Genomic DNA, 10595 nt, shown 5'->3' on the forward strand with positions numbered 1-10595 from the left:
TTCAATTTTCAGCTCAAGAGATCCAGAGCAATAAAACAGGGGTGGCCAAGCTATAACATATGTGCAACAGGCAGCCTCTGTATATGGCACGTGAGCCCTGGGCACTCGGGGGGGGGGGAGGGGAAGGGATGAAGGCAGTGGGGCTGAAGCCTCTGCCCACACAGAGCGGAGAGGTAGTAGGATGCTTCTGTGAGAGAAGTCACTGCCAAGAGCCAGGTTAAGACCTCCCTGGCCCTGCAGCTGCTGCCAAAGTAAGGGCTTTGGATCCTTGCTCATCATATAACACAGCAGTGGTTGCAGAGCCAGGGAAGGATTAATGTGGCTCTTGGTGGTGACATCTCCTCACTGAACAGCATCTTGCCACTGCTCTGCTCTGCACCACCAAATTTGAGCCCCCTCCTTCCCTTCTGGCACCCCAGGGCACAAGCTCTAAGTGGTGTGCCTGTGGGAGGCAGGGATCAGAGTGGCACTAAGGGAGAGCTTCACTTCTGCCAGATCTATCCAAAAAAGTTGGCCACCACTAGTCTAAATGAAACTACCGTGTTGGGATCATCACAGGCAAATATTAGTCCTCAGTGGGTCCATGTCTAATTCGGAAGAGGCATCAAGTGAGCTTACCTAGAAGTCTGCTCTGGATCCAGTATTGCTCAATGTCCTCATTAATGCTTTGTAGGATGGGCTTGAATGCACAGTTAGCACATTTGCAGATGACAAGAAGTTGGGCAGTCACACACACTTTGATAAATTTTTTGAGGATTCAAAATGACCTTGATAAATGGAAAAATGGCTTGAAATTAATTGAATGAAATTTAATCAAGACAAGTGCAGAGCCCCCCACTGAGGACAGAACAATTGCAAGAACAAACACAGACTGGTGAACGACTGGCAAGGCTCCAGTACTGCAGAGAAGGACCAGAGTACTACAATAGACGGTAAATGAATCTGAGCCAACAGCTCTGAAGATGAGCCAAAAGCAGGCTTGAGTTGCAAACAAGCTAATAGCTTTATTAATATGAACATTGCTTACAAGTCAAGGGAAGGGGTTTCTTCCACTCTATTTAGAACTGGTGAGGCCTCGCTTGGTGTACCCGGTCCAGGTTTGGGTACTACGCAACAAAGATGTGAACAAACTGGAAAGACTCAAGAGAGCAACAAAAATGACTAGATGTCTCAGACAGATGATTAGTGAGGACAGGCTGAAAGAACACAGATTATTAATCTGGAGAAGAGAAAACTGATGGGGAGGGGATGAAGGTTTGAAAAGTCTTCAAACACTAGAAGGGGATTATAAAGAAAATGGAGACAGACATTCTCTGTGCCTGCAGCAGACAGGAAAAGGAGCAAAGGTCTTAAACTGCAGTTAGAGAAATTGAGGTTGATTAGGAGACTGTCTCCCTACAAGGGTGTTTAAGCATTAGAACGTAGACTACGTAGATTGTGGACTCTCCACTTCTGCAAGTTTTTAAGAGCAGGATAGGCGATCACTAGGATGGCTTAGAACAGGGATTGTCAACCAAGGTGGTGTGGCACCATGGGGTACCTTGAGATTCTTTCAAATGTTTCACAGGGTCCCATGCAGTGTTAGCGCCACTAGCTGTGCAAACATGATTCACAAGATAACGCCAACAATTTCAAATATGAATCCACAATGTTAAAAAGCTTCTGCCCTGTTGTGGTCTTCTTTGCAACAGATGAATTGTTCTATTATCTTTTTATAGTCAAAAAAAATGTGAAAATTAAAAGCTGGCATTTTCCAACGGGTGCCTTGAGTCTAACACAGTTGAGAACCACTGGCTTAGGCTCCTACCAGATGTGCAGGTAAAGGCACAATAGGATCTGATATGCAATCTACACAATCACGCTTCCTGCCATGCCACACATGCATAGCAGGAGGGGGCATTGTGGGATCAAGCATCAGAATTCATTATGCCTTACTGCTAGTGCAGGGGGAGCCCGGGATCATGATCAGCTGATGGGAATCCCATCCACGGGAGAGCATGGTGCGCCTCTACACTTGTGAGCCCTACCAGCTGCAAGCTCCCAGTCTTGGGGTGCACCTGGCCACACATTTCATTCATGGTGTCATAGGAACCAGCCACAATGCTATTATACATTTTTTTGGAAAATAACTTTGTGGCTTATTCCTTGTTTTATGACACCTTTAATTGCTTTAATGTGTGGCCAGGTTACAACTTAACATGCGATTAACTGGTCCCTTCCAGCCCCTACTTTACTATGTGCTCATCACATCAAGGTGACAGAGAACAGTACCCCATTTCTTTGTAGATCAAAACCACTTCACTGCAAAAACTAGTCACAGAATCAAGCCCTCTCCACAAAGCTAGGAGGGGACAGAGCTGAGACGACCTTGGCTACTTTAATTCTCTCCCTTGTGTGTGTTTACATGATTACATGCTGTTTTTCCACAGCCCCCCTGCCGGATGCAATATACAGAAGAGCGTATTTTTTGGGGAAGGAATAAAATTTTGTAGTAAATAAGACACTTCTATGCAGGATCTTTGCTTCACTGGTTGCACAAATTCTGTAGGACAAACCAGGCAATTAGAGGAAGGAGTATTATGGGCTAGGCAGTCAAACGCTGGAATTCTGTTTTTTAAGTTTCCATGTAGTGCAGTGCAAATCTCAGCTATGATCCTGCCACTAAGGGCAGAGAGAGGGAGGAAGTCTTACTTTGCTAGACAGCAAAGAAACATAGAATCATAGTTGGAAGGGACCTCAGGAGGTCATGTAATCCAACCCTCTGCTCGAAGCAGGATCATCCAAGCAAAGGTCTTAAAACCTCCAAGTACAGAGAGTCTACAACCTGTCTGGGTAACCTGTTCCCTGTTCCACTGTTTTACTACCGTTCTAGTGAGGAAGTTTTTCCTAAATGCTAACCTAAACTTCCCTTGCTGCAACTTGAAACCATTGCTTTTTGTTCTGTCATCTGCCACTGCTAAGAACAGTCCAGCTCTATCCTCTTTGGAACAGCCCTTCAGGTAGTTGAAAGCTGTTATTAAATCCCCCCACACTCTTCTCTTTTCCAGACTAAAGCCCAGTTTCCTCAGCCTCTCTTTAGAAGTCATGTTCCCCAAGCCACTGTTTTCATTGCCCACCACTGGACTGTTTCCAATTTGTCCATATCCTTCCTGCTGCTGCTTAGCTATTCAGTCCCCACCCTGCCCTGTTCCAACCTCCTACACCAGGTCCCACTCACTGGGCTGCAGAGGTGGGTCCTGCCTGTGCTGGTCCAGCCAGGCTATAGTGCTGTTCTTGCTGTGGGTGGACAGCTATGGGGGGGGGGGGGCACATGCCCCCCCATACCTTCCCCCCCCACACTACATACCCACCTTCTGCACCACAGACCCACCTTCTACCCCTTCTGGGGATGGGGGCAGCAGGCCAGGAGTGAGGGGCACCAGCAGGGCTGGGAGGGTGAAGGGATGTGGGTTGGGAGTGAGGGGCACCAGTAGGACCAGGGGGCTGTTTTTTACTTAAATTTTTTACTGGGTTTGAACTGGCCATCAATGTTTACAAATGGGTCCTGGTGCAAAAAAGGTTGAGGACATTGAGTCACTGATTACTACCCTCCAAGCCTGATGATCCAGCCAATTTTCTATCTACCATACAGTCCATTCATCCAACCCATACTTCGTTAGATTGCCTGTGAGAATGTTGTAGGAGACTGTATCAAAAGCCTTGCTAAAGTGTATCATGTCCACCGGTCTCCCTGCATCCATCTCATCATACAAGGCAATCAGGCTGGTTAGGCAAGACTTGCCTTTGGTGAATCCACATGAACTGTTCCTAATCATCTTCTTCTCTTCCAAGTGCTTAGAAATGGATTCTTTGAGGATCTGGTCTGTGATTTTACCAGGGACGTAAGGCTGACTGGTCTGTAGTTCCCTGGATCATCCTCCTTTCCTTGCTTAAAGAGGAACACTAAGTTTGTCCTTTTCCAGTCACCCAGGACCTCTCCCAATTGCCATGAGTTTTCAAAGATAATGGCCAGCAGCTCTGCAATCACATGAGCCAACTCCCATTGAGCTTTAGCCTCCTTCCTGATGTCATCTCAGTATGCCTAAGCAATACTCTTACACTCCCCCCTAGTCAGTTGTCCGAATCTCCACTTCTTGCAAGCTTGCACTACATCCCACCCTATGGACTTGTACACATTCAATTTTTCTAAATCGTCCCTAGTCTGTTTTTTCACCACTGCTGCTCACCTCCCCATACTGTGCTTGCTGCCTAGTGCAGTAGTCTGGGAGCTGATTTTGCCTGTGAAGACTGAGGTAAAAAAAAGGCACTGAGTTTGTCAGCCTTTTCCACATCATTTATCACTAGGTTGGCCTCCCCCTTCAGTAAGGGACCCAACACTTTCCCTGATCCTTATCTTGCTGACATGCTTATAGAAATCCTTCTCCATACCCTTCATGTCCTGCAACTCCAATTGAGCTTTAGCCTCCTTCCTCATGTCATCTCAGTATGCCTGAGCAATACTCTTACACTCCTCCCTAGTCAGTTGTCCAAATCTCCACTTCTTGCAAGCTTCCGTAAACTTGATCATCTCATATTCACTGCTACCCAAGGTGCAACCTACTTACTTCTACATTCCCCACCAAATCTTCCCTGTTTGTGAGTGGCAGGTCAAGAAGAACATGGCCCCTAGTTGCCCTCCTAACACCTGTACCAGGAAGCTGTTCCCAATAGTCTCCAAAATCTTCCTGGATTGCCAGTGCACTGCTGTATTGCCCTCCCAGCAGACATCAGGGTGATTAAAGTCCCCCGTGAGGACCAGGGCTTGTGATTGGGAAACTTCCACTAGCTGTTTGAAGAAAGCCTCATTCACCTGGCCTGGTGGTCTATAGCAGACACCCACCATGACATCACCCTTGCTGATCTCCTCTCTGACCCTAACTCAGAGACTTTCAACAGGCCTATCTCTAGTTTCATACTGGAGTGGTGAGCTGCCATACCATTCTTTTACATACAGTGCAACCCCTCCTCCTCTTCTTTTCCATCGGTCTTTCTTGAACAGTTTGTACCCATCATGACAGTGCTCCAGTCACACGAGCTCCCATATGATGTTATTCCTATCACATCATAGGTGACTGTGCAAGGACTTCCCAGTCTTCCTGCTTGTTTCCCAGCCTCTGTGCATTCATGTTCAGACACCTGTGTAATTAGCCAATTGCCCTTTTTCAGGGAGAATGAGAAGGCCTCCTCTGTTGCCTCCTCCTGCTTGTGCTTCCATCAGGCCACCCACTTCCCTACTTTACTCAGGGCTTTGGTCTCCATCCCCCAACAAACCTAGTTTAAAGCCCTCCTCAAACACTGAACTGTTCCCATCCAGATTCTGTTGGGAACGACCTCTAGAGCAGTTGTTCTCAACCATTTAATATTCAGGGCACTCCTCAGAAAATGCCAGCTTTTGGTTTTCGCTCATTTTTTGACTACAGAAAAATAATAGAGCAATTCTCCTATTTTAAAGAACTCAAAGACCACAAGAGGTCAAAATGCCTTTAAGACATGAATTCCTAGTTGTAATCCCTAGGTTTATCTTGTGAATCATGTTTGCATACCTAATGGTGACGCTGCCTGGCACCCTGCAACACCCACAAAGCACCGCAGGGAGCCACAATCACCGCACTAGTGTTTACAAACTGTTTCACCCAGGCTTTCTTCACTCTAATCCCTTTGGCCCATTCCACTGCCTACCTCCTGCTACTGTACTTCCCCTATCACTCCCCCGCTGCTCCCCACCCAGCCCACTGCAGTTCCTAACCCAAGGATTTCTTACCAGAGGGGCAGACAATTATTTCAGGTGGAGGGCTACTTAGCAAGTTTTTATAAGCTGTCAAGGGCCACATGGATGCGCGCGCGCACACACACACACACACACACACACACACTACCAGTGCAGTCCCATGCTCCACCACCTGGGGATGCAGCCAAGAGCCATAGCCACATGGTTCTGGAGCAGGGAGTCCAGGGGAAGGGGTAGGAAAGCAGGAAACTGGCTAGGGATGGGTAGGGCTGGGCTGCTTAACCCTGCAATCCTGCTGAGGGGTCCCTCTAGGTCCTATTGCCCCAGGCTCCTGCCAGCTTTGACAGAGAGCTGTGGCAAATAAATATTAATTTACTAAATTTTTTAGGGGCCCTGTGAGCGGGATAGAATGGCCTGGTGGGCTGGATCTGGCCTGTGGGCTGTATTTGGCCCACCCCTGTCTTATCAACTGCACCAGAGTATCTGCATCAGTAGAGGTGGTGAGAATTTCTTGGGTCAGCAGCAGGGCATGAGGTTCTGCTAACTGAACAGCTCCTGAAATTTGACCATGGAGGCTTGCCTTTTCTTCAGCTCTTTTGAGTTCTCCAGACATCTATGGTCTGCTTCTGGGTGTGCTCAGAGGACATCAGGTGAGACACTGCAAAGCACAGGATCCAAACACTAAGTATCCCTCTACCTGTTTTGTCCCAGGGGCTCAACCATTTTTGGAAGGCACATGACAGATCAGAGGATGAGGAAAGGGTGGTCTTACTTTCAGAGAACTCATTCACAATTTGGGAGCCCCAGGTATGACTCTTCTTCTGAAGGGATTCAAATCCACATCTCCCACCTTCCAGGAAAGTGCCTCAACCAGCTACATGCTGTTCAATCCTTTACTATTGAAGCTCTTCTATTTTACAAGTAATATTTAATTATGTATACTGAATAACTAATGTAAGTGATATTCTTTAAAGTTATACTGAGGAGTATAACTTTATCTTAGCAAGGCTGTATTAATGATAAACTATTCAACTGAGAGCTTTAAAAAAATGAAAGTGTTTACAAGCAACTTGAACAGTACAGCTAACAGGTCAGCGGATTTATTACAAGTGCCAGCATCTGTGAGTGGAAGACTCAAGGGTGTCTGGATTTATGCACAATAATTTGCAGTCAACTGACGTTTTCAAATCCCTTTGAAGCTGTAGACTAAGCCATCCCAACAGGCTTCCCAATGTAACTGTCAAATCCTTCACTTACTGAACAAATATGACTTTGAAGATCATGCACCTTATAAGCATCTCCCAGAATGAGACACATAAGAACCAGACAGACATCCTAAACCAGAATGGTGGCACTAAGTATGTAGCACGATTTGAAATATTTGAAATATCTGTTAGGCTTTTGTCTTCAGGGATGTGAAGTGTTTGCATTATGCCACTTGTGTTAGATAAAAGGCTCACTGGATTGCTCATTGTGATAAGCAGTGTTATCACGCCTCTTCTGTTAAAATGGTCTGATTGGAAAGCTGGATGACAATTAGTAATGGGATACAAAACTTTTCATCTCAGGATGCCAATTCAAATGCAGCCTAGGTCAACAGTGATCAGAAGTTATGATCTAACAGCATTTTCATAGACCAGATAAAAATGGTCTAATTTCGGTTTCTTATGAACAGAGTCAGCATCACAACACCATAGGACTCGTAAGCACATGTGAACAAATTACCACATTTTGACTAATCAAGGACTGAGCACATATGAATAATGTACAACCTTGTCACCTGTTCTGGCAATCTGTCCAGATTTACTAGTGTGACACCACAGGGGACACTGTCTTTTCTTCAGGTGATATTCAACATTGTCTATTTTTCTTGTCAACACAGTTAACGAGTAAGGCTCAGGTTGCCTGTCTTCCATTAATCTTCATGAGTACAGTGTGCATCCAAGAGCAGATATGGCCCCAAGAGTGACTGGGATATACATATATTGCTTGCCTTACCCTATTCTAACTACTTCAGCTTTGTAAAAATCTAAATGCAATTCCTAGCAATATAAAAGAGTTTTACTTTCAAAATTACTGAATTACTGTAACTTTATGTACATCATCATTTTAAAGTCTTACCCAAGTTCCTGAACTCTACCATTCCAAAAAAGATATATATCTCAGTTGGTTTTTAAACTGAAGTGCAGTATCAGGGATGTATTGCTCCTTATCTGTAGGATCACTGCTCCTTTTCTGTCTGAATACTTGTCCCATAGCACTTGATCTTCAGTTACAGAGAAATGCATGAGGAGAAAGAATCAATGGAAGAAAGCACTGAGTTAATAGCCTTTCCTCCTCAATTTACAGAAGTCCATTCCAGTGGTATGGGAATGTCGTCTGTAATGCAGAGCTTGTCTAATATTTACTTCCAAAACAACATAGCATGAGTATGATACAATCAGGAAAAATAAGAACTGTTTTCAGATTATAGCATACAACATCTATTAAACATTGTTTCAAATATAATCGGCTCCAAGCATCACTGATATTTAAATGAGCTCCTGACATTTACATTTTAAGGGTTCTGTCTCTTCTGCAAGTCACTCCATCTTTGCAGATATGACCAGAGAGAAATAAAAAGTAAGCAGGGGAGATACTGACTCACCAGGTATTTACTGTAACCTCTGACAAAGTCTGCAGAACCTCCTGAATTAAAGTACTAGCTTGCTTTACTTGATGTTAAAATTCCCCGAGATCTCACCCAGCAAGCCAGTAAGAACTCCCTGTTCCTTTCCTGAAAGCTGAATTGTCAAAACAGAAAACCAGAATGCCACTTGAAGAGAAAACGAAAAAAAAAAAAAGCATTTAAATAAAACCAAAAGAAAACCAGTAGTTAATAGGAAAAGTTTATCAAAAAGAGTACTCAAATGTAACTTCATCACTTTACAGGGGTATTTTAAAAGTTGGGCTTCAGCAACTGCAAAGTACCAGAGACTTAGAGCCGTATTCTAGTCGCTGCGAAGTCCACAGCGAGAGTCCCCTGGACTTCAGCAAGGGCAGGTCTTGTTCATGTGTCAAATATTGTAAAACAGCTTTACAGGTTTAGCTTTTCTAAAAACAGTTGTGTTTTTCCTTACAAGCTGTATGCTGGAGCGAACCTCCCATAATGCATACTCACCCCCACATCACTTTTTAAGAACTGTCGAACCACAGAACCCTGTTTACACAGGCAGCATTTGTCCAGATTTCTCTGGAAAGATATTTTCCTCATTACAGTGCTCTTGTCTTTCCCCTCCATCATGGCTTCCTCCCCACCATACATATGGAATATATTTTGCAATAAAACTTTGATTTCTCTAGGTAAAAATAAGACCATTAGCAGGCAGTGGGTGAAATCCCTACTGAAAAACAATCCATGCCTAAGCAAACAGAGGTTCTGGACTGCTTACAGATGTCAGTCACTTTTTGCTTTCCATGAAGCATTACAAGTGACCACATAAATAGGGTTTGTTAACCAAAGATTAAAAAAACATTAAATACATATAACAAGTCAAAAATACTAGAACTGCTCCCAAAAATGGTTAGGGAATCTTAAAACAAATAGAAAAAAATAGAGCTCTATTTATTCAATATTATTCCCTTAAGTTTAAGAATATAAGAGAAGATGGAATAAATGCCATTATGGGCGCACAGCAGATTTCTTCGCATTCCTTTCTAGCAATTTCAAGTCTATGTTACTGCCATGCAATTGAGAATGGCATTCCTCCGCAGTGGCATGTTAACATTGGGAAGAAAAATGGCATTGACAGAATGGGAGGAGGAATTTATTCACTGTTTATCAGGAAAAGAATTAAAAGAAAAAAAACACCTTGAAGTCTGAAAAAGAGCAGAGCAGACACCTCTTCTTCAATCCTATACAGGGCTTGAGGAGACAGCCCAGCTAATGTTTCCTCTTTGTTCTGATCACCTTCCAGGTGAATGAAAACTGCCAGGAGGCTTTTTGGTCAGTGCCATCAAGTGAAGTGATTTCCCAGATGTGGGAAGGCAGAGTATTTGGGACCGCTTGAAGGGAATACAATCAGTTGAAAACGTCATGTGGGCCAAGACCCAAAAATAATTTGCCTCAGTAGAAATAAGGCTAAAAAAAAAAAAAAAAAATACAGAGAAGGGGAGAGCTAAAGACTCAAATGTAATCAGCGTGCCGGAAAACCTCCCCTGTGGGTACCTCCACGGCCTCCTCTGAATCCACCCCTTTCACCCCGGAAGTTAGTTCTGTTCCTCTCTCGGCCCCTTTCTCCCCGGCCAGCTGACGTTCCGCCTCTGCCTCCGCCCCGGGGAGCGCCACCTCCCCGGTCTGACTTCGTTTTGGGAGGTGGCGATTTTGGTCGAAGCCTCTCGATCTCTTCTGTACAGCCAGTCAGATGGGAATTTGGAGCAGTAAAGTAGGATGCATATGTCTCCGCATTAAAGTTACTGTTTGTGAGGGTAGGTCCCACAGTCAGCCAGCCTAAAGGAAGACAGACAGAACATTAGCCAGAGCAGCAAGATGGACCATCGTGCTTCAAACTGTCCTCTCACAGGTGAATGGCAGCTGAAGCACTTAATAGATAACATTTAGGGCTGTGTGAAGCTTCGGGTGCCGATTTGATTCGGAGGAGATTTGGCCCGATTCGGTGGCTGAATCTCCAAATCTGAATCAAATCAGGGGACCAATTAAAAGGTCTGAATTGATTTGAAGCTTTCTGAAGCTTGGGAAAAGAGTTGGAGAGCTTTGATGACTTGAACAGTCCCCAGTGGCTGCAGCTGGTCTCGGAGTTGGTAAGTGGGGGGTGGGGGAGGGAGGACT

The 10595-nt window shown here is 44.7% G+C and overlaps 1 protein-coding gene across 1 annotated transcript in view; it reads right to left on the reverse strand.

Moving 5' to 3' along the window:
* Positions 1-6837: 6837 nt before the first annotated feature.
* Positions 6838-10595, reverse strand: part of METTL14 (methyltransferase like 14) — a 39288-nt gene continuing 35530 nt past the window's right edge. Inside the window, exon 11 of the mRNA XM_019534050.1 lies at positions 6838-10256. Coding sequence (XP_019389595.1) covers positions 9943-10256 — 314 coding nt within the window. The 3' untranslated portion in view covers positions 6838-9942. The remainder of the gene's footprint in view (positions 10257-10595) is intronic.

This window comes from Crocodylus porosus, unplaced genomic scaffold, assembly GCF_001723895.1.
Source record: "Crocodylus porosus isolate Cpor-Errol unplaced genomic scaffold, CroPor_comp1, whole genome shotgun sequence".
Classification (NCBI taxonomy): domain Eukaryota; kingdom Metazoa; phylum Chordata; order Crocodylia; family Crocodylidae; genus Crocodylus; species Crocodylus porosus.